The sequence below is a fragment of the Lemur catta genome, chromosome 4 (genome assembly GCF_020740605.2).
Source record: "Lemur catta isolate mLemCat1 chromosome 4, mLemCat1.pri, whole genome shotgun sequence".
Classification (NCBI taxonomy): Eukaryota; Metazoa; Chordata; class Mammalia; order Primates; family Lemuridae; genus Lemur; species Lemur catta.
In genome coordinates this window covers 74,118,063-74,142,853 of record NC_059131.1, presented here as the reverse complement: position 1 = coordinate 74,142,853, position 24,791 = coordinate 74,118,063, and the positions used below count along the sequence as shown (strand labels likewise).

The window sequence follows — 24,791 nt, the reverse complement described above, 5'->3', positions numbered from 1 at the left end:
GACGCACACAGACTCAACATGAAAGGATAGAAAAAAATATTCCATGCAATTGGAAATCAAAAGAGAGCAGGTGTAGCCATTCGCCTATTAGATAAAATTGACTTCAAGCCAACAAGGGTAAAGAAAGACAAAGAGGGTCATTATATAATGGTAAAAGGAGCAATTCAACAACAAGACATAACAATCCTAAATATATCAATATATGTGCCCAACACAGGAGCTCCCAGATACATAAAGCAAACTTTACAAGAGCTAAGCAAAGAAATAACTAGCGCCATCGTAATTGCTGGGGACCTCAACACCCCACTGTGAGAGCTCAACAAATCATCAAAGCAGATAATAAATAAGGAAACAATGGACTTAAACCAAACTCTAAATCAACTGGACCTAACAGACACTTACAGAACAGTCTACCCAAAAACTACAGAATATACATTCTTCTCAGCAGCACATGGGACATTCTCCAAGATTGATCATATCTTAGGCCACCAAACAGGTCTCAACAAATTCAAAAAAATCAAAATCATACCATGTACCTTCTCAGATCACAGTGGAGTAAAACGAGAAATCAATTACAGGAGAAACACTCAAACATACACAAAGTCATGGAAATTAAACAACCTGCTGCTGAATGATTATTGGGTCAAGAATGAAATTAAGATGGAAATCAAAAAATTCTTTGAATGAACTGAATGACAAAGGGGACGCAAGCTATCAAAATCTATGGGACACAGCAAAAGCATTCCTCAGAGGAAAATTCACAGCCTTAAATGCCTACATCAAAAAGACAGAAGGATCATAAATTAACAACATAATGTCATACCTCAAGGAACTAGAAAAGGAAGAACAAACTAAACCCAAAGTCAGCAAAAGAAAAATAATAAATGAAGGTCAGAGCAGAAGTAAATGAACTGGAAAACAAAAAAACAATACTAAGGATTAACGAAACAAAAAGTTGGTTCTTTGAAAAGATAAAATCAATGGACTTCTTGCCAGATTAACCAAGAAGAGAAGATAAAGGACTCAAATAAGCTCAATCAGAAATGAAAAAGGTGACATTACAACTGATACTGCAGAAATATAAAACATCATCCGTGAATATTATATAAATCTCTATGCTCATAAACTAGAAAACGTAGAGGAAATGGACAAGTTCCTGAAAACACAGGATCTCCTATGATTTAACCAGGAAGAAACAGAACTAAACAGACCAATAATGAACACTGAGATAGAAACCATAATAAATGCTCCCCTACGCCCAAAAAAAAAAACCCTGGACCAGATGGATTCACAGCCAAATTCTATCAGACCTATAAAGAAGACCTGGTACCCATAATACAGAAATTATTCCATAATATTGAGAAGGAGGGAATCCTCCCCAACTCATTCTATGAAGCCAGTATTACCTTGATACCAAAGCCTGTAAAGGACATAACAAAAAAAGAAAACTACAGACTGATGTTCCTTATGAATATAGACGTAAAAATCTTCGATAAAATACTAGCAAACTGAATTTAACAGCACTTGAAAAAAAAATCCACTAGCACCAAGTGGGCTTCATCCCAGGGATGCAATGATGGTTTAACATACGTAAATCAATAAATGTGACTCACCACATAAACATAAGCAAAAACAAAGACCAAATGATCATCTCAATAGATGCAGAAAAATTATCTAACAAAATCGAGCACCATTCTTGACAAAAACCCTCAACAAACTAGACATAGGAGGAACATATATCAAAATTATAAAAGCCATATAAGACAAACCTACAGCCAACATCATACTGAATGGGAAAAAGTTCAAAGAATTTCCCCTAAGAGCTGGAACAAGACAAGGATGCCCAGTTACCACTTCTATTCAACATAGTGCTGGAAGTCCTAGCCAGAGCAGTCAAGCAAGAGAAAAATATTAAGGGTAGCCAAATCAGGAAAGAGGAGGTCAAACTATTGCTCTTCACTGGTGATATGATCTTGTATCTAGACAACTCTAAAGATTCCAACAAGAGTCTTCTGGGATTGATAAACAAATTAAGCTAAGTCTCAGGATACAAAATCAACATACGTAAATCAGTAGCATTTCTATATACTAATAACAGTCAAGGTGAGAATCACATCAAAGACTCAACACCATTCCCAATAGCTACAAAGATAATAAAATACCTAGGAATATATTTAACCAAGGGGGTGAAAGATCTCTACAAGGAGACTATGAAACTCTGAGGAAAGAAATCGCAGAGGATACAAACAAATGGAAAACATATCATGCTCATGAATAGGCAAAATCAACATTGTTAAAATGTCCATACTACCCAAAGCGACTTACAAATTCAATGCAATCCCCATCAAATTGCCAAAGGCATATTTCACAGATCTAGAAAAAATAATTCTGTGCTTCATTTGGAACCAGAAAAGAGCCCAAATAGCCAAAGCAATCTTAAGTAAAAAGAACAAATCAGGAGGCATCACATTACCAGACTTCAAACTATACTACGAGGCTATAGTAACCAAAACAGTATGGTATTGGTACAAAAATAGAGACAGACCAATGGAACAGAATAAAAAACCCAGATATAAAACCATCTACCTAAACCAACTGATCTTTGACAAAGCAGACAACAATGTACACTGGGGAAAATAAATCCTATTCAATAAATGGTGCTGGGAAAATTGGATAGCCACATGCATAAGAATGAAACAGGACCCCTACTTCTAACCACTCACAAAAATTAATTCAAGATGGATAAAAGACTTAGATCTAAGTCACAAAACCATAAGAATTCTAGAAGAAAATGTAGGAAAAACTCTTTTTGATATTGGCCTAGACAATTTATGACTAAGACCCCAATGGCAATCACTGCAACAACAAAAATAAATAAATAAATGGGATTTGATTAAACTAAAAAGCTTCTACACAGCCAAAGAAATAATCAACAGAGCAAATAGACAACCTAGAGAATGGGGGAAAATATTCGCAAGCTACACATCCTATAAAGGGCTAATAACCAGAATTTACAAAGAACTCAAGCAAATCAACAAGAAAAAAACAAACAACCATATTAAAAAGTGGGCGAAAGACATAAACAGAAGCTTCTCAAAAGAAGACAGACAAATGGCTAGTAAACATATGAAAAAATGCTCAACATCACTAATCATCAGGGAAATGCAAATTAAAACCACAATGAGCTATCACCTTACCCCAGTCAGAATGGCTTTTATTAAAAAGTCCAAAAACAATAGATATTGGCATGGATGCAGAGAGAAAGGAACACTTATATACTGCTGGTAGAACTGCAAATTAGTACAACCCTATAGAAAACAGTATGGAGATTCCTCAAAGAATGAAAAGTAGACCTATCATATTTGATCCAGCAGTCCCACTGTTGGTTATCTACCTAAAGGAAAAGATGACTTTTCATCAAAAAGACATCAGCACTCAAATGTTTATTGTAGACAATTCACAACTGCAAAGATGCAGAATCAACCCAAGTGCCCATCAATTCATGAGTAGATTAATAAGATGCGGTACATGTACACCATGGACTACTACTCAGCCATAAAAAAGATGAATTAATACCTTTTGCAACAATCTGGATGGAAGTGGAGACCATTCTCCTAAGTGAAATATCTTAAGAATGAAGAAACAAACACCACATGTACTCACTATTAAATTGGAACTAACCGATGAGCACACATGTGCACCGAGAGAAGTAAAACTCAGTGGAAATCAGCCAGGAGGAAGAGGAAGGAAGGGAAGGGACAAAGCCTGCATAATGGGTACTATGAACACTATCTGGGTGATGGGCACACCTATAGCTAGGACTCAAGCATTACAAAAGCAATCCATGTAACCTAAAACATTTGTACCTCCTTAATATTTTACAATAAAAACAACTAAGTCAGCAAGTGAGAGGGGCCCTTGAGACTACATTCCTCATCCTGGCTAGGGGACAATTACGAATTTATGTGCAAAAGGACCCTGCAGAGAAAGATGTGGTGTCAGAATGTCAAGGAAGGTGAGAGCTTGGTTAAAGTCATCAGGCTTGGGCTCTGCCAGTAACTCTCCTGTGATTTTGGAGGATTAGCCTTTTTCCCAGACTCAGTTCTCTCATCCATACAGTTTGGTGGCTGGAGTTATTGCTCTGCTGTCCAAGGAAAGCTACATCTGTCGTGTCAGAGCGGACAAGGCCCTCTGCCTGGCTTGCACCTACCTTCAGTTCCTCAGGAAAGGGCTTCTCTTCTGCCAACTTCCCCACTTCCGGCATGGTTGTCAGGAACAGAAACTCCTGTTTGGCACTGTACACTGGAAGACAGAGAGGTTAAAGTGTCTTTTCAAAGAAAAACAGGCACACAGAACAATGGGACAGAACAGAAACCCTGGAAATACATCCACATAGAGATGCCCGACTGATTTTTGACATAGGTGCAAAAACAATTCCATGGAGGAGAACAATCTTTTCAACAGATGGTACTGGAGCAATTAGACTTACAGACAAAAAAATTAAACCTTTATCTAAACTTTATGCCTTATTAAAAAATTAACTCAAAATGGATCACAGACTTAAGTGTGAAACATGAAACTATAAAACTTTTTTTAAAAAACACCAGAGGAGAAAATCTACTCTGTGAAACCCATTTGCAGAAGAGGAAAAAACAAGCTACAGACAGGAAGAAAATATTTACAAACTACATCTGACAAAGGACTAGCATCTAGAATATATAAAGAACTCTCAAAACTCAACAATTAAAAAATTCAAACAATCCAATTAGAAAATGGGCAAAACATGAAGACATTTCATGTTACAGGATATACAGACAGCAAATAAAACACATGAAAAGATGTTCAACATCATTAGCTCTGAGACAAATGCATATTAAAACCACAATGAGATACCACTATACTACTTATCAAAATCGCTACAATAAATAAATAGTAAAAATACCAAAAGTCTGGTGAGGATGGGGAGAAACTTGGTAAGTGGAACAGCAAGTCTGGAAAACCTTTTGGCAATTTCTTGAAAACCTAAACATGTAACTACCATACAACCCAGCAATTGTACTCCTCGGCATTTGATCCAGAGAAATGGAAATTTATTCACAAAAAAACCTGTACACAAATGTTCACAGCAGCGTCATTTGTAATGGCCCAAAATGGAAACAGCCTGGATGTCCTTCAACGGGTGATTGGTTAACAAACAGCAGAACAACCACACCATGGAATGGTACTCGGCAATAAGGAAGAATCCACTGAAACAAGCAACAGGTTGGGTGAATCTCCAGGGAAGAATTATGTTGAATGAAAAAAGCCAATCCTAAAAGGTCACATGCTGCATATACAACATTCTTGAAATGACAAGCTTACGGAGAGGAGAACAGACTAGTGGTTGCCAGGGGTCTGAATTTGCCAAGTGATGTACTGCTTTGTTTTTCTAGAACAATCACAGCCCCTCCTCTCAGTGACGACACTGTGTACCAGCTGCTGAGCCTCATGACTCCACCACACGTACGTCCTTTGTTCCCAGCACGTGCTCGCAGAGGCGTGCGAGGACAGCCAAGTCGTGGGCTCTGCTCTCAAGCAGCTAACAACCAAACTGAGGGGCCGCCACAAGGCAAAAGATTGGAAAAGGAAGTCAAACAGGAGAGAGAAGAAAAACCAGTGTCTACAAACACACCAGATCCACAAGGATGTCATTTTTGATTCTGAATCTTGACATATCATGCCATCAAATATTCCCATTGCTGAGCGGGATTTATTTCCCTGTGATAACATCTAGTTACAACACCTGATCCCAGTTCAATATGATCATACTGAAATTGTACCGAGGATAAATCATTGCCACAAATATCACTGTGGCTCCACTGCTGAGCTGACGAGAGATGATAACACTATAAAAAATGATAAGTGTTGCTTTAAACAGCAGTTCAAGACAAATGTGCTCTCCCCATCAGTTCAAGTGACAGGAGAAATCATGAGAAACAGGTAGGCGAGAAGAAAACACACGCGTCCACTGACTGGGATTCTGGAGCAGGGCCCGTTTCCCAGAGGACAGAGCTGAGAGGAGCAGCCCCCAGAGACCAGGGATTCTCCACCCGCTTCACAGGGAAGGGAACCTCTCACAGAGGACACCGTCGTGCTGTAAGTTACTTCCTGTGATGATACTTCACAATGGGCTTTTGGTTCAGAAGCAGAAACGCTGTGAACACGAGTGAAATAAACTCTAACATGTGAGAAACCCCACATGGTTAAATGTTTACAAACCTCTTTGAGTTTCCTGCACTGTTCCAAGATCCATCAAGGCTGACCTTGATCTGCCAGGACCAGATGCACTAAGCCACAGTGCCCCAGGCAGGACCCCAGGCGGGGATGCCCGACACCAGCCTGGCCCAAGGCCCCCTCTGTTGTCTGCAGCGGTGGGTGCTGGGTGTGTAACTTCTCTGGGATGCTTGGGCCCAGTTTATCATCCGGGCTGCGAAGACAGCCTGCGTGTCAGCTCGCGTTCTTCGTCGGAACTCAGCTAGCGGACACAACCTTCATGATCCTTCCCAGGAACTTCTGGACAGTTAGTTAAGATCCTGTGTGCATCAAGACAGGCTGCACTGTGCTGTGGTAACCACCCCTCATCTTCAGTGGGCTGACAACAGAGGACTCTCGCTCCCTAAGTTCACCGTACACCTCTAGGCTGATGGCGTCCTCACAGGGCAGCACCCCCTTGGGGTAAGGGGGACCGGGCCGACTGTGCGCTGGCTCTGAAGAGCCAGTAGTGGCCCATGCCACTGCACTCCCATTTCCCTGAGCCAGCACGCACATGCCACTCCAAACTTCAGAGGGAAGAGGTGCGCCTACCACTGGCCATAAGGCAGACTGCTGGAAATATTTGGCAGGCAATACTAAGGGTGACTGCAGTTTTCCTCCAGGTTTAAAGTCCTCACGCCTTTCATCTTTCTTCGTAGGTGTTGCCTCCTGTCACTCTTTTTCTCCCCTCCACAAAACCTTCCACGGCATCTACACTTTTCTTTCCTTTTTTTCCAAGCCCACAGCACCCAGAGTTCACAAGCAGTCTCCCATCCCAGTGCTAACTGGCCCGACCCTGCTTAGCTTCCGAGATCAGCGTCTATACTTTTCTGGAAACATTCAGCAAACTTGCTACGTCGAAGCAGAATGAAATCTTGTTAATCAGACATCAATGGGAATGAGGTGCCCTTCAGAGATAATTCTGCCAGATAATATTAAAACACAAGGCACACATTTTATTTAACTATTATTGATAGAAGCCCCACTAAAATACATAACATATACTCCTACTTTCTTAAACAAAATAAACCATGAACAATTTAACCTTATGACCTGCCTTTTGAGTGCCTTCCTTATAGAGAGGTAACATTTATGGGAACCACAAGTAAAACCTATTTTTTATTCTCAGGAGTTCTTTGTTTCTTTTTCCATTTCCCCCAACTATGATCTACATTGTGGTTCACAGCTGGAACCCACTCCTAGACATTCTAATTCACTTGTTCTCAAGCAGCGGAAGGTTTAAAAAGTCCCCCAGATGACCCTGAAGTGCTGCCAGCACGAGAACCACTGCTCTTGGTCTTCAGGAGGAACTGCCATTATTGGTGGCATGTCACTGTGCTGAAGTTGCTGCAGAAACTTCCAAACTGTCAAACTGAGATAATCATCTCAAATTCCAACAACCCTCAAGAATCAGCCCTCGCTCTGCTGATGGAGCCCCAGGCCCAGGTATGAGTGTGATGCTCCATGATGCACTGGCCACCCCAGATACCTGCCGGTGTAACACTACCCTCCCGAGGCTGTGTAAATCTCACAGGTTTTCTCATGAGGGCCCCTGGAACAGGAGGCAGGGCATGTGATGACAGCCAGGAGGGGCCCCAGCATCATGTGCCTGGTAACTGTCACTGATGCAAACTGTGCAGGGAGAACCCCCACGTGGCTAATTTCAGGTTGTCCCTCTTCCCTGTAGATCTGCCTTCCCACCTTGTTGTCCCTCTATAGATGGAGTAGAGCAGAGAGAGGATGGCAGGAGAGAGGGGCCTCGGGCAGCCCTCAACACAGCCAGGGACATGCCCGGGAGCCCTCTGGGGCGAAGCAGGGGCCTATAGCCCACGGCTCACACAGACAGCACACGTCGGGAAAACTGCTGGTACAGACGCATTGCTAAGAGCTGCCATCAGCAGGAGGAAGCACAAAGCACCATACGGAATGAAGACCCAAGTGTCTCCCCATTAAAAGTGCTCAGGCCCCTCCACAGCTGAACAAGTCACCCCCGCCACCTGCTTTACGTCCTTGTGCCTGCCCACCTGGCCACTGAAGGGAGTGGCCTCAGGGCAGCAGAGCACATGGCACCTGCCTGCACACGCCCAGCACTTCACCTGTCACAGAGCGCCTCACCGTGCTCAGGCCAGTCGGAGACACTGCAAGAGCAGGCACTGTGTCCACTTTGTAGAAAAAATACTGTGCCTTAGGTAAGCAAGTGACAACAGCATGAAGTAGAATCAGCAACTCTGAGAGTGAATGTGGCACTCCCTACATGTCCTCGTCTGAAGGCCTACGTAAAGGGGAGTGAAAAAAAATCCTCCAAGGCAACCTGACAACGTACTTTTAAATGACTCTCCTTCCACTGCACTGAGGGTGACCTTCAAACACGTGGCCACCAGTGCAGAACACCAGATGGCACAGTGACTGTGCGTCTGTTATGATGACACGAGGCAGAGAGAATTCCCCAACCAGGAGCCTGCAGGACACTTTACTGCAAGGCACATGGCCTTGCTGCAGGGGGCCCTGCTCCCTGCTCCTCGGCCGCCACCCTGGCTTCAGTCACAAAGAACACCTTCCACCCTCGAAGATGGTGCTTAGAAAGGATCCTTCCATCCTTTAAACTGCTCTTCTCACACCTCTGTGACATGAAGGATTTGGATGTCATGACCTCTGAGGGCCCTGCTGACATTAAAGTCCTTGGATTCTGTGACAGAGGTCTTCTGAGCAGGTACCTAGGGACAGTGTTACAGCAAGCTGTGAATTAGCCAAAATTCATTCCACCACAAAGCATACGTACCATCTGGGTCTTTAAAGGTCAGCGTGATGAACTTGCTAGCCACCATGAACATGAAAATCACCCAAAAGCATGCGGCCAACAGAAGCCACTGGTGGTGCATGTTGTCAAATGTCAGCCATTCAATGGTTTTCCTGGAAAATACAAGCAAGATGCCCCTGCTGCTTACAAATAAACCAATTAAACAAAAAGTAATAAAGAGAACAGGTGATTTCAGTTAACAGTATCAGCAAAAATATTTAATTTTTCTCCATTGCTACAATAGGTAGTTTGACTTGGCATTTAACATTTCATATTTAATTAATATCATTAAATGATCAATTTAATAATAAAATCAAATTTAGAACACCCTTACAGAGGGGAGTGATAATGAGAATGCCATCTCTGTTTTTGGAACATGGGATAAGATTTTACTTTTGCAGATTTGCCTCCTGACTCCTGCTGGGCCCAGGTTAATGTTGCAATGAGCTCCCGCAAGGGCCTGGAGGAAGGTGGTAGGAGGAGGATTGCCAGCGACTAGACCTTTGCTGGGGGCAATTCACAGCGGGCAGAAGCCACACTGAGGCAATTACAAGCTGGCTGGGCTTAAAATCCTGACTGGCTGACAAGAGGTGGCCACACAGAGACTCTGTCTAAAATCAAAGTAGTGCATACCCATGCTTCTCTCCTGTGTCTTACTTGCCTGTGAGGGCCTGTGCAGAACCTTGGGGGTGGGTGTTTTTCATGCTATCACAGCTCAAGAGTGATGTGGGGCATGTTGGTCCTCAGCCTGGCACAGAAGTCATGCTCTGCTGCAGGGGACACACAAAGAACCAGGAAGTCACCATCAGTTCTCAGCAAGAGAGACAAAAAAGTGTGTTTCATTTCGTCTTCAGCACAGTGCTTCTTCAAGCCAAACCAGACCACTTACAGACACCACCCTGGACTGGTTTGGTTCCCACCAGCTAATCGGGCCATCCATCACTTCTGGGCAGCAGGGAGCACTGGTCTTCACAGTGCTGATGGCAAATGACTTCGGAGACAGCTTCCCAACCCTGCATGGGTCACAGCTCAGCAAGGACCAGGTAAATAACTCTGCTTCTTGTCTCAATAACATTTACATCCTAGAATCTCATTGGAGGCAGGCATCTGGAACCTGAGTTCCTTCCACAACACCCAACACCCATTAGATGTGGTTATCTAATCCACATCTGACTACAGCCTGCAACAGGGAGCTCAACACCTGCCAGGCCACCTGTGCCTTTACAGGATGGCCTGTGACTCACCCTCAGATGCCCACGTATAAGCCTTTGTGTTTCCTGGGGTCACCAAGTAGGGTTGCCAAAAAAAATACAAGATACCAGTTAAGTTTAAATTTCAGATAAACAACAAATAATTTTTTTAGTATATGTCAAATATTGCATGGGACACGCTTAGGAAAACAAATAATTTCTTGTGCCCACACATTAGGCCCAGTGTGTTCTTTTGGGTTCTCAAGTAACATTCCCAGATCAAACAAGTACAAATACAGGACATTTAGTTAAGTTTAAATTTCAGGTAATTTTTTAGTATGAGTATGTCCCAAATATTGCATGGGATATACTTACACTAAAAAAGCTATTTGTTGATTTCTGAAATTCAAATTTATATTTTTTACACACTTTTTTTTTTGAGACAGAGTTTCACTCTGTTGCCCGGGCTAGAGTGCCGTGGCGTCAGCCTAGCTCACAACAACCTCCAACTCCTGGGCTCAAGCAATCCTCCTGCCTCAGCCTCCCGGGTAGCTGGGACTACAGGCATGTGCCACCATGCCCAGCTAATTTTTCTTATATATTTTTAGTTGTCCAGCTAATTTCTTTTTATTTTTTTAGTAGAGACCACATCTCACTCTTGCTCAGGCTGGTCTCGAACTTCTGAGCTCAAATGATCTGCCTGCCTCAGCCTCCCAAGTGCTAGGATTACAGGCATGAGCCTGAAATTCAAATTTAACTGAGCATCCTGTAGTTTACCAGCAACACTACCCAGCAGGGGCATGCCAAATCCCCTCTAACTGCCTGGAACCAGCGTCCTGTCTCTGACAAGTCTCTTTGTCCTTCTGCCATTCCTTGTCACAGGCAGCACAGCACAAAGAGCCCCAGACTTGGTTCAAATCCCTGTTCTACCACTCACTAGCTCTGTGACTTAGGAAGTCACTTCACCTCTCTAAGCCCCTGGTACAAGGCTTTCCTCCCAGGGTGGCTCTGAGGATTAAATGAGTCAATGTAGATAAAAGAGCCAGCACCCACCCGGCCTGGTGCAGACCCTTAATAAACATAAGCTGTCCAGTTCCTTGGTGTCCTTTGTGACTTTCTGATTTAATTTATCCCCTTCTTAGTGTGGTTGCCAGAAATTAACACAATAGCGTGGTCTGCCCCAAGAAGAGAGGAAAAGAGAGGGCACTCTCATCCCAGGGGATGAACTTTCCCGTCTAGGGACGACTGAGGCTTAGACTGCGGCCAGAGGATGCAGGGCCCTGAAGTCCTGAGTCCACTGAACTCATCTGAGACAGTGACAGTTGGAGGGATCCATCCCCATCGGTCCCAGTGGCAGCACCCCACTGAGAAACCCCTGGCAAGCTTTCTCTCACTGAGGAACAGAGGGCCTGGGGTGGGTTGGGGAGGGAGTGACAAAGGTGGGAAGTATCAAGCAGGCTGTATGCAATTCTACAGAGAAGTCCTGGCTCTGAGTGGCCTGGAGCTTGCAACCCACACTCTCTCAGGACAAGTGCTGTGGACGAGGGGACATAAGAGGGGAGCAGCGTAGGCCTGCCTCCCCCTGGCACACAGATGCACTCACTCTGCAGGCAGGCAGGGGCACCTCGGCACTGCCCACTCTGTGTGGCCGGCTCTGCTCATTTCCTGTGTGCCTCTCGGTCTTCTCCCCTGAGCACACTGTGCAGTGGCGGGGCGGGGGGGACCTGCGGCCTTGGGGCCACATGTGGCTTTCTGGATCCTTGACTGTGGCCTTTTGACTGAATCCAAATCCTTTTAGTATTTATTCTGTAAAAATTGGATTCGGTCAAGGGGCCGCACTTGGGGATCTGGAGAGCACAACCTGCAGGGCTCCTACCCCTGCGCCAGGTGGCCTAGGGGTAGGATTTCTATATCTAGGCTGGTTGAAAAGTCAGAGCCGCACTATCCTGAAGCCATGCTGGCCTTCGTAAGTATTGGATTTTCATTTAAAGTCAGGAGCTCTTAGGTTCTTTTACCCAGGCTGGGGTTGGGGATTGGTCTGTACTCCTCTAGCTGTGTGAGTCACTGAAAAGCTCTTTGGGCTCCAATTTTCTCATCTGTAAGGATAAAACAGCCACCTGCACACCCCCCAGTGTGTTGTGAGGCTCCCAGGAGACACAGAGACTGTCAAAAGACCTCCTCAGCAATCAGGTGATTTACAATACATCATCCAATGTGTTCTTTCAGGTGGGAATTTTATTTTCAAAAAAGTTTAATTTCTAACACGACTTCTGCAAACTCAACTGAACTAAGACATCTAGACAGCCCTTTCCCATCCCAGCCTGGCACTGCATCAGGCAGGAGAAGGGCAACCTGCAGGGCTCCCACCTTCCTCCCATCCCTCTTGGCTCACCTGCTGTTTCTTGTCCCTGGGATGGCTCTCAGGACACTTGGAGACGCTAACTAGGGGCTGCGGATTTGGAAAGCTTCACATGCACAAACCCTAGCCCCTGCCAATCAAAACCATTCTCTTGAGAAGAGCATTAAGCCCCAGGCCCCTAGCAGTGTCTCAAGCACAGACACCCAGACCAGAATGCTGCCGGCCAGTGACTCTGCGTCTTGCTGCGGGACCCCTTATAGGCCGCAGGGCCTGTGGGCGGTCAACACGGAACCTGGGAGGGAGCTCTCAGGAGCTGCTCCCAGCCACTGGGCGCCTGTAGACTTGGGGTGAGCAGGGCCTGAACCCTTCCCCATGGATGGCAGTGGATGAGTCAGCTCTTCCTCACACTTCCCAGCTAGTGTCCTCAACACTGACCTCTGTCACTTGACCTTGGTCCATTTCCTTCACTGCACCTAGCATAGCCTCAACGCTTTCGCTGGGTACTGTCTGCTCCACTAGCGGAACGTGAGCTCATGCTGGTCAGGACAGCAGGGACCAGAACAGTATCTGGCACACAGTAAACCAACAATCGCTACCTGCTAAATGACTGTCAACCAAGCAACTTATTAGGAAAACTCAGGAGAACAGAAAGGTACTTCAGGAGGCAGCTTACCTAGCCTTCTACCCAAAGGTTTCCAATTTTTTAAGTATGAGGCCCCCTTTTAACCTTAAAATATTTCTCTAGTCTACACATGAAAGTAGTTACATATTTAATATCCATTAACTGAGACTAGAAAACGACCAAATGCTACCAGGACTTCAGTATTGCTTGAAAGCAAAATTACATAAGTCACTGCATGTATATGCATTTGAATACACATACTACCTAAAATACATTGATTGGGAGTTAAGAAATCATGCCAGAGTCCAAAAAATTCTTTTTAATTTTAAGTAAAACTCTATGCTGAAAGGCAAGCCAATTATATAGATCCAAAGTGTCAAAATATAGTAGTAAACAAAAAAGATAAGTTACAGGATTGAATATATGATTTGTCAAAAAAAGTTACATATGTGTGAATGTATATGATTATATATACAAAAAACACAAATATATGTAATGCACAGAATAAAATCTTTAGAGGACAAAGAAAGGCCTTTTTTTACTTTACACAATTTATATTTTTAAAAGATGTCTGCAGTAAGCATATATCTTTTTATAATAAAAACCAACAAAATATAGACTATGCCACGTACGGGTGCTCTGGTATTTCTATTTCTGCTGTTTAATTTTTTCTACCTCACTACTACTAACTGCAGTTCCTTTATTACTTTATCAAGTGTGGGAAAGGATGGGAAATACTTTTCTAGCCAGGAAAAAATACAGAGAGCTGACAAAAATCAATGTCTTAGTATTTAGTAAACACATGTTTGTCTTCATTAGTTTTTATTTAAGTTTTAAAAAATGTTTAATTATTTAAAGCATAAAGAAAAGCATGGAAAATAATATAACAAACACCTGTTTGCCTACACACACTGCTGTAATGGTTTTGCTGAACCTACCTGAGAGTTCTTTTTTAAGGAAATAAAGTATTGTAAATATGGCTGGAACTGCTGCCTGCCCCTGCCTGGCCCTCTCCTCTACCCTCCCCAGAGGTACCCCTTATCTGGGAGACTGTACTTACACCAGATGTAACTCCTCTGACAGAAGCAGCAGCAGGTGGTTTAGGAAGGTGGCAGAGAAGACTGGGGAAGGTGGAAGGCCAGTTTACCCAAGGCCTGCAAAGAAGCACTGCACTACCTATGGCTGCTTTCTAGAGAGGCAAATGCCACCGGGGGAAGGTAGGAGGAAGGCCTGGAGTGGAAGGACACACAATATTTAAGCATTTATCTTTTTTTTCTCCTGGTATACAGTAAGAAAATTCACAAGATATATACTAACTCAAGCAAAAAAGCTGTCAAGGTAACCTGGTCAAAAATTTAGACAAATTGGGAATTATTCTCCCAGTCACATCCTACATAAGCCAACCCAAACCAGTAAGACCACAGCCTGGTTTCATCTCAAAATAATCCCTGCCCTCAGGTTTAATATCTCTACAGTTTTTACAACTTATAACCCTCAAACATGAGTAGGTGTGTATCTGCATATATGTTTAAGGATAAAATAACCTAAAAATAATTATTTATTGAGTTCATCATGAAATGGTATATTCACTCATCCAATAAAATAGGTACCAGAAATATGACAGTGAGTCCTAAAGCAAACACACACAGCTCTTGTCCTTATGGAGCTTGCAGTCTAACAGAGAGACCCCCCACGACTCAAAGAATTCATCAGAGAAGCGGCGCACGGTGGTGAGAGGGACACAGGTGCTATGAGAAGAAAATACAAGGGGACATGCCCTGGGCAGAGAGGCTGGGACCAGCACAGGTGCCTAAGGTGAAGGGGTAGGGCTCTAGGCCAGGAGAACACGCCCCTGGGTAACGAAAGGAAGCCCAAGTGGCCAGAGTTTCTGGAACACAGTCAGAGATGATGCAGAGCACATGTGGGCCAGACAGTGTAGGGCCTCACAGAGCCGTTAAGGAATTGAGTCTTTTCCTTGCAAGCAATGGAAGCCACTGAAGAGAGTTTTACATGAAAAGAGGGGTCGCAGTGTCATGATCTGATTTAAATTTTGAAACGATTTCTCTGGCCGCAGAGTCAAAGATGGAAAGAGCAAATGTCTCCTGAGCTATTGCACAGTCTCAAGGTCATCTGCATTCATGGAGGAGGGAGTATTCTAATCAGGCACAAGCAAACATGGCCAGGTGTTCCACATCACCATATCATGCTGTTCCTAAAAACCAGCAAATGAATTAGTAGAATCCACAATATCTGATATGGTGGGTTTTGATGAATCCTAAAGAGTGGTGTGTCCAGCTAACCATGGTATAACTTGCTCTGAGATTACATGCATTCTGAATCCAGACGTCTACCTAATGGTGTCTGGCTTTATGTCTAGGGCAGTGAGTCACAGCCCCGGCTGGACATTAGAGGGATGCTTTTAAGAAATATAGCAATACCCTGGGCCCCAAGAACACCCCAGCCAAGACAACACAAATGTCTGGAGGCGGCACCTAGATGTGTTTCATAAGCTCCAAGTATGTATCGAAGGACCAGCTGGGACTGAGAACTGCTGGTTCAAGCCCCAGCCCCTCTTAAAGTTTAATGAACATGTGAATCCCTCAGGGATCTTGTTAAAATGCAGATTCTAGGCATTCTAGCATAAGTGCCATTCTCCCACCACCTCCTTGCATCTTAAGAAGGAAAATTGGCAGCAAAAACCCATCTAGTCAAGGAGAGTCTATTGACGCTCTGAATTACATGTGTTCTGAATAAACGGCTTAAAGAGGTTTAATTAGAATCTAAGACCTTCCATCACTGCCCCCATCTCACTCTCTTTTCTAGCCCTCCCATCTATAAGTAACTAGACTGTAGAATGAGGATTTGTCTGACGTTGTAAAAAAACATGATAATTTGCCCCATTTTTCACACAAAAAGAAAAGCATTCCAAATTCACTTAGCCCCAGCTCGTCTAAGCCTGCCCCATTCTCTGCACTTTCTTTGAATACAGGGTGTTTACCTCCTGTCCAACGATGACATCTCCAAGGCTCACTATTTCAGTCTGCAAGGGGCCTGACATGAACAGGGCTCTGCTAAGGGTTGCTGCTCTCCCTACAGCCACTCTCCCTACAGTCAGGTGACAAATGGCTTAAGAAAAACCTGACATTTCTGTAATTAACTACCTTTTGTTCAAGGAGTCAAGACAACTCCCAATGTGCCTCCTGCAGCTAATGATGGTAGCAAACCTGAGCCTGACCTGCATCCCCTCTGGTCACGATGCGGCCCTGAACAGAGCCCCTCAGCACCCCCAAGAGTTACATCCATTTTTAGAGTTTTCCTACTTCCAGTTATTAAATGGGATTTTCATGTGTCAAGATGTCAGGATCTGAAACCAGATGGTCAGCTCTTTGAAAACCCCCAAGGCAAACCTGGCAGTTAAAGAAATTAAGAACTTATGGGGAAAACAGGATCAGGGAAGAAAGAACCTGCAACCTTTTTTTCCCCACTCTCTAAAATAAAAGAAAGACAGCACACATTTTACATGTTTGTTATTATTAACAATGGATATGTTACTACTACCATCTTTGGATGCACATCCTCCCTCTCCTGCATCTTGAAAAAAACGCTTGTAAATTCATTTTGCTCAGCTGCCAATAACATTCCTTCCGGCCAGTGGTTTCCCCACAATGTTTGAGTTGTCATCCAGAAGCACATGCCCTTCTTACTCTGCTGAAGAGTTTGACTCCCACCTGCCAGGCCCCACTTGTAGTATGCACATTCACTTATTAAAGGTTCTGAAAAGTCCCATGGTAAATAAGCCCATTTAACTCAGTCTAAATAGCCTTTTTCCAGATGTTCATTCATTCAGCAATATTAACCAAAGCCCTCTTCTCAGCTGGTGGGGATACAGCAACATCCATTCCCTGCTCTCATGGGGCCATAAACAAACAGCGCGATGAACGCATACGACAAAGCCAGGGGGCAGGTGCGATGGCCAGCAATAAAGAAGGGTGCGGGATGACACGGGAAGAGGTGGACAGAGTGAAGGAGCAAACCAAGCAGATTCTTGGGCAAAGACCTCGGTCTGGGTCTCAGAATTCCAAAAGTGGTAAGGAGGCCAGTGTTCCTCGAGCAGAGTGGAAAAAGGAAAAGGGAGTGGATCAGGTGAGGAGTCTTGTCAATGGCCCTTTACAGAGATGGAAACCTCTGGGTCACCAACCCCATCACACAACCTCCCCCCGGGATCACATATCCAGTGCTCAATTTTTAAAACATTCTTTTAAAACACACCCAGACACTAAAGGAAATTTCTTGAATAAAACCTGGTAATGCACAAGGAACTAGTAACCTTTGGAGAACTACAGGGGAGAAGGGAACTACAGGGGAGAAAGGACAGTCCAGGGCTGGAGCAATGGGGACATTTCATCATCAACTCTATTGTATTTTCTGAACTATAACACATTACCTGATCAAAAGAATTATTAAATTGCAACTTAATAAAGCAAAATATGGCATAGGAATTTATACTATAGATAAAGTTCTACTACATGTCACAGATTTTTAAACTTATAGTAAGGGTTTCTCTCAATCTATGTTCAGAAATTTCCTTTGTCTTCTCTATTGTCGTCCTTACAATTTACCACCTTGGAATGACTGATCACCCTTAGCAGAATGAAAACACACTCCGAGCTCTGTCCAGTGAGGAATATATTTGCGATTAAGACAGATTCTCATGAGCAATAATAATAACATACAGCAAACATCTGTACGGGACTCACTGCATGCCAGGCACAGGTCTCAGCAGAAACTAACTCATGTAACCCTGGCCTGAGAGTGTGCTCATATTATTATACTTTAGAAAACCCTTCTACGTATACGTGTGTATCCTCCTATTCAAGAATTTTAAGTTCCCTAAAATCTCTGTACAAGTAAGAAAGGAGAGAGAAACAGTACTGAATGGCATGGTCTCAAATAACTGGGGAGCTCACATTCTCCTTCACATACCTTCTGAAGCCTGGGGTCACATTTCCTTGCAGTGTTTTCCCTGACTGAGGTTCCTGGTTCCTCTTGTCACTGTACAGGATAATTAAAAAAAAAAAAAGTGTCATTAAAAGCTATAAGATCAACTTACTTAACACAACTTGGTTTATACTTGGGAGATAGTTAACCACTTTGATTATTCAAGCATATTTTGCAAAACAGGTATCCTATAGAGGCATGATATATTAGGATTTCTTGGTAAATGAATAAATATTCTAAATGTACCAAAAGAGCTAGCTGTTTAAAAAAGACTTTTCCATGCAACTTAGTGTGAAAAATATTTTTTGTAGCAAAAATCATCAAATCCAATTACACCTGCTTTATATGTTTGATATAGGTAAAGGATTCCTGTATAAGATTATCAAATTTTCCAATACAATATATTCTCTCGGTTTTGTATTCCTTCAATTTGTTGCACCTGGCAAATTCTGCCAAATATCATATAATGAATGAATAATTGGAAATAAGCCAAATTCACAGAATTAGATTACTGATTCAAAAGAATTAGCTAGCAAAATAAACATACAACTCATTTAACATACAGTACAGCCCAAGCTGACTGGGATACACAAAGCACAGTCTAGCTGTGCTTCCTTTTACTCTAAGAAGGAATGCTAAAATTAAAAGCATTTTGATGTTATATAGATTGAAAGATTAAGCTTTATATAAAGTCAGGCATCGCTTATGACAGGATACATTCCGAGAAATTCGCCGTTAGGTGATTTTTGTCCTTCTGAGAACATCACAGAGTGTACTTACACAAACCTAGATGGTACAGCCTATTACACACCTTAATGGTACCACCTATTGCTCCCAGGCTACAAAGCTGTAACAGCATGTTACTGTACTAAATACTGTAGGCAACTATGCACAATGGTAAGGATTCGGGCATCTAAACACTGAAAAGGTAGAATAAAAATACAGTATAATCTTATGGGACCACTATCATGTGTTGTCTGTCATTGACGGAAATGTCATTATACAGCACATGACTGTACTCATGTCCAGATTTTTACAGACCTGTATGACAAGAAAATGAATTCCTTGGTTTCTGCAATCTCTAAGGTCCTGCATTCACCGCTCTCCTCTGTTCCTATTTCTGGCTCTCTCCCACCTTTTTATTGAATAACCTTCTCAAGCATTTGAAAAAATGATTTGAATATCACTGCAAGTTGCTCATGATATTTACTAATTCTTTCTTTGTTCAGTTTTGCTAGCACTACAATTTTCATTTCAGGGAAGGAAAGAATTTTTCTCTCAGGTATTTCTTCGAGATCTATTCTTCAGGGTCAAGAGCAAAGATGGAAAGATTTTCTTTCCATCTTAAAATTCTAATTCTGAGCTAAGATGGACTATGCCGTAATTATAATGGGCAGGAGAAGGGGGAAGACCATTTCTTTCTTTTTATGTCTTTTCTTTTTAACCCAGTCACTGAAAAGAGTGAAGAAGTAGATGGCTGATGATCAGCAAGCTGGAGCTGAACTGAGCCGTCTAATTTTAATAGTGTCTGAGACATTTCTCACTCTGGCAGTTAAAACCGAGCAATGCAATAACCCAACTCCTCATGGCCCAAAGCCCCAGACTTTGGTGTTTCAGACAAAAAAACCCTTTATGACAGCCCTGCTGCGCTAACCAGAACCTGGCTGTGCTGCTTTCTATTCACTGCCCAGCCCTTTCCTGCCAGGCTTGGAAAACCTGGCTCACCTTCCCAGCCAGAAGTGCAGAAATTCATGCCTCAACCTCCAACTTCTGACAGGCCTCCTGCCGGTGAAAATGGGAGGCTGGGGGCACCCTGGCGCCTGTCTGGCAGGGAATGTGCGTTTCCAACCCTGGCTACCCCTCGCACCCACCAAAGCAGTGCTCCTCCGAAAGGCTGCACATGTGCACATGTCCCTGCTTCCCTGCCTTCTCTCCCTCCCTCTCCCTCTTTCTTTCTCTGCCTGCTCCTTTCACCCGAGTGGAACATTTTCTTCCTCTTTCCGCCGCCAATTAAAAATGCAAATTCTCAGGATGAGAGAAGTAAATTACAGGATCGTCCAAGTACCAATAACTCCGCCGACCACAGCATCCGCGTGCACACCTTAATGCATCAGTAACGCGATGGAGGCTCTTCCCGTTAATCCCACGACCTAGGGAGGTCCTCAAGTCGCCAAAACACACCGGGATGTGGCTCGCCAGGAAAAAAAAAAACGGTTCTCCTATTTTTCCGTCCACCGAGGGTTGGGGTAGGGGTCCCGGGGGCACTGAAACCCACCCTCCCCGCGGGTCCCCAAGCTCACCCTCCGCGGAGCCGGCGCGCCTGGGTCCTCAGGCTTCCCCCGCGGCCTGGGCGAGACGCTCTGCTCGGGCCTCGCCGGGCCTGCGGGCGAAACGCGCGGGGTCCCTGCGTCCCGGGAGCGCGGAGGCCCGCCCCGCCCCGCCCCGCCCCGCCCGAGGCCACCAGCCGCCACCCAGCCGCCACCGGCGGCCTCTGCGCCGCGGCCCGCCCGGCCCCGGGATGCGGCTGTGGCGGCGGCGGAAGGAAGGAAGAAGCGCGGCGCGCAAGGCCGCCTCCCGGGGGCCCGGCCGCCGCCGCCCCTCGCGGCCCCCGCGCGCCTGCCCGGCCGTGTGCGTCCCCGGCCCGCGCGCGTCCCCGCCGTCGGCCCCGCGCGCTCCGCCCGGCCGCCGAGGAGGCGCGGCCGAGGGTCCCCAGGCCCCGGCCCCGCGCGCGGCCTCCGCCTCCGCTGCTGCCCTGGAAACGCGTTCCGTTCCGGGAAGCCAAGTCCCGCCCGGTCTCCGTCCAGAAAACAGGTTTGCTGTTTGAGGAAAAAAAAAAAAAAAATCCCGAACTTGGGAAAATGCAAAAAGTTGGTAAATAATTATTCGTTTTTAAAAAATACTCAACTTGGAAAAATGCCAAATTGCTTGAGTTTGGGTTACCTCCCAGCATTTTCTAATAAGCCCACCTAGGATACCAAGACCTTCTATTCTTTAAGAGCCGGCTGCCTGTCTTGGCGATGTAACTCTGTCATGGTGTAGTGGATTAACAAACGATAACTGTTTAAGGCCTGAACGGTTTAGAGGCCTACAGAGTTGTTAACTTTTTTTTTTTTTTTTTTAGGCAGAGTCCCGCTCTGTCACCTGGGCTAGAGTGACGTGGCGTCAGCCTAGCTCACAGCACCCTCAGACTCCTGGGCTCAAGCAATCCTCCTGCCTCAGCCTCCCGAGTAGCTGGGACTACAGGCATGCGCCACCATGCCCCGCTAATTTTTCCTACATATTTTTAGTTGTCCAGCTAATTTCTTTTTATTTTTTAGTAGAGACGGGGTCTCGCTCTTGCTCAGGCTGGTCTCGAACTCCTGGGCTCAAACAAGCCACCCGCCTCAGCCACGGCCTCCCAGAGTGCTAGGATTACAGGCGTGAGCCACCGCTCCTGACAAGGCTTTAGGATTTTAGAGCCTGGGGGAAGAGTCAATCCCAAAGGTATTCGGGTTTTATTGCCCTCAAAAAGGTAAACTAGTTTTATTTTGATCTAACCTACATGTTTGTTAACTACCCAACTATATCTATATCTATTTAGCAAATACAGAAAATTGATGTGTTTGTATATACACACGTGCACGCACACATAAAATTTTCATCAAGCTTTCAAGGAACCGGGTTTTTTTTTTTTTTGCTTTCCCTGTTGGTTTCCTCATTAATGAGTTAAATATAATATTGAGGGAGCTCACTGAGAATTTCACTTTCAGCACCATTGCTAGCCATCGTGGTTTAAAAGATGACAAAGTGGTTCCCTTGGTCTTTTGGTCCCTCCTTCAAAAGATGTTTATGGAGTCCTTTTGGGGGGCACTGTGTTGAGATGAGACATTTGGTTTCCCTTTGAGGATTTGAAGGAACACTCATTTATGGGAGAAAAGCAAGAGGTAAATTTGGAGCTTAGATGTGACATAGCATATTATGCAGCATTTAAGAATCCAAGCTCTGGGAATGAATTGAATCATTTGGGGATTCAAATCCTTATTCACCACATATACTTGTGACCTTGTCAAGTTCTTTCATCACTCTGTGCCCCAATTTCCTCATCTATAAAATGGAAGAAAGTATATAGCATTTCCCTCAGGGGGTGATACTAAAGAATATTGGAGATGATGCATTTAAATTACATAGCACAGTTCTCCCCCAGTAGTAAATATTGCAATAAACACACACTGTTGTCATTATTATTATTTATTACAGCATTCCTAAGATGTTGTTAAAAATATTAAAAGATGTAGTTCTTTCTAGAGGCTTACATATTCGCAGCTAAGGTAACTGAGTATTTTTCTTGGAATTTCCCCAAATTGCTCTAGTTCTTTTTGTTTCTATAAATGAACTTCCAGGAAAATATTAGTATTTAGTCTTTATAGCAGGAGGATGGTTTCTAAAGTAGCACCTCTCAAAGAGTGATCTGTGGACTTCTGAGGGGTCTCCAAGATCCTTTTAGGGGATCTGCAGTGTCAAAACTGTTTTCATAGTAATACTAGGACAGTGTTTGTCTCCTTTGCTATGTAGACATTTGCTCTGATGGTGCAAAAGAAAGGATGGCACTTAGCATGAATCCCAGCAGTGGAACAAAACTGAATCAGTTCTCATTTCGTCCTTCACCATCATCCACTTGCAGTAAAAACAAATAAAAAATGTCATTGTGAAGCAGTCATATCCCTTGTGATGGGATGGGAAATGCACAGAAGTGCTCCTGCTGCATCACAAAGGATGGTGGTTGTGTGGAGGCGACATGCTTGGGTGATGGTTTGCAAAGCAGAACAACTAGCTGCTCTTTTTCATGGGACATCATTTGTACTTGAAAGAAGAACTGACAGACAAAATGTGGTTACTCAGATTTGGGTATTAGACAGACATTTCTCCAGAATGAATGAAATGAGCCTGTCACTTCAAGGAAAACCACTTATAATATTTGTTGCCAATGATAAAATTCAGGCTTTTAAGTGAAAATTCAAACTTTTGGAAAACCTATATCCATCACTGTGAGTTTAACAGCATCCCCATATTTAAAGATTTTTCTGATGAGATCAGAGGTTGTACTAGCAATCTTTTTGTTTTAATATTCTATAATGATAGACCAATTGTGGCATAATAAACATATATTTGGCCTTTGACCCTGGTTCCTGACACAAAGCTCCTAAATCCCTTGGAATTTCCTGGGTGATAGGAGTGTGTTTTATTCTAATGAGGCAACTCTTCAGATGGGGACTGGTCCCTGGAAAGACCAGGCCTGGATTAGAAGTCTGGAACTTTCCGGCCTATCCCCCATCCTCTGCGGAGGGGGAAGAGGCTAGAGATTGAATTAATCTCATCATGCCTATTTGATGAAACCTTCATAAAAAAACCTAAACAACAGGGTTCAGAGACTTTCCACGTTGGTGAACATGTCCAGGTGCTGGGACAGGTGTGCCTGGAGAGAGCATGGATGCTCTGCACCCCTTCCCACATACTTTGCTCTGTGTATCTGTCTCTTCCCTTGGCTATCCTGGAGTTGTATCCTTTGTAATAAACCCATAATAGCAAGTAAACTTTTTCTGAGTTCTGTGAGCCGTGCTAGCAAATTATCATAGGGGAGAGTCATGGGAACCCCTGATTTGTAGCCTAACTGGAACAGAAGTAGGGATAACCTGGGAACCCTGTACTTGGAACTGGCATCTGAAGTGAGGGAAGTCTTGGGAGTTGAGCCCTGAACCTGTGGGGTCTGACTCCAACTCCAGATAGTTAGTGTCAGGATTAAATTGAATTATAGGACATCCAGCTGGTGTGTGGAGAATCAGAGAATTGGTTGTTGGTGTTGGAAAACATCCTAGACCGATGAATTTTGATGTTATAGAGCATGAAATGTTCATTGATAGGGTTTTGGATTCCACATTATACCAACCTTTAAAAAACTACCACTTGTTGAGTTTGGGTGTAGGAACCCAAAATACCTAAAATTATCTGAAAATATTAAAATACTTCTTCCTTTTTCTACTTAGCTGTGTGAGGAAGGATTTTCTTCATATTCTTTTTTTTTTTTTTTTTTGAGACAGAGTCTCACTCTGTTGCCCAGGCTAGACTGCTGTGGCGTCAGCCTAGCTCACAGCAACCTCAAACTCCTGGGTTTAAGCAATCCTTCTGCCTCAGCCTCCTGAGTAGCTGGGACTACAGGCATGTGCCACCATGCCCAGCTAATTTTTCTATATAGATTTTTAGTTGTCCATGTAATTTCTTTCTATTTTTTTAGTAGAGACAGGTACTCGCTCTTGCTCAGGCTGGTCTCAAACTCCTGAGCTCAAATAATCCGCCCGCCTCGGCCTCTCAGAGTGCTAGGATTACAGGCGTGAGCCACCACGCCCGGCCTTCATATTCTTTAAGCAAAAGAATGTTTATTGTATCAGATGGAATGCAGAGAGAGAGGTATATGATTTCAGCTATCTTTTATTAAGCCAGACATTAAAGATGATTTACAAAAAAAGGTAAACAATGCCATATTTCTGTTTTGGAAAATAT

The 24,791-nt window shown here is 43.9% G+C and overlaps 2 protein-coding genes across 4 annotated transcripts in view; one reads left to right on the top strand and one right to left on the bottom strand.

Moving 5' to 3' along the window:
* Positions 1-20,666, bottom strand: part of CHST10 (carbohydrate sulfotransferase 10) — a 31,109-nt gene extending 10,443 nt beyond the window's left edge. Inside the window, exons 1-5 of one of the 3 annotated variants that reach the window (XM_045550243.1) lie at positions 20,558-20,666; positions 18,243-18,311; positions 9,750-9,858; positions 9,071-9,201; positions 4,211-4,302 (exon numbers count right to left, since the gene is read on the bottom strand). In XM_045550243.1, coding sequence (XP_045406199.1) covers positions 4,211-4,302; positions 9,071-9,170 — 192 coding nt within the window. In that variant the 5' untranslated portion in view covers positions 9,171-9,201; positions 9,750-9,858; positions 18,243-18,311; positions 20,558-20,666. The other 2 variants (XM_045550242.1, XM_045550241.1) reach the window with 2 other exon arrangements.
* A 281-nt stretch (positions 20,667-20,947) lies between these two features.
* NMS (neuromedin S) overlaps positions 20,948-24,791 on the top strand; it is a 55,351-nt gene continuing 51,507 nt past the window's right edge. The window contains exon 1 of the mRNA XM_045550638.1: positions 20,948-21,068. The gene's annotated coding sequence lies outside the window, so the exon portion shown is untranslated. The remainder of the gene's footprint in view (positions 21,069-24,791) is intronic.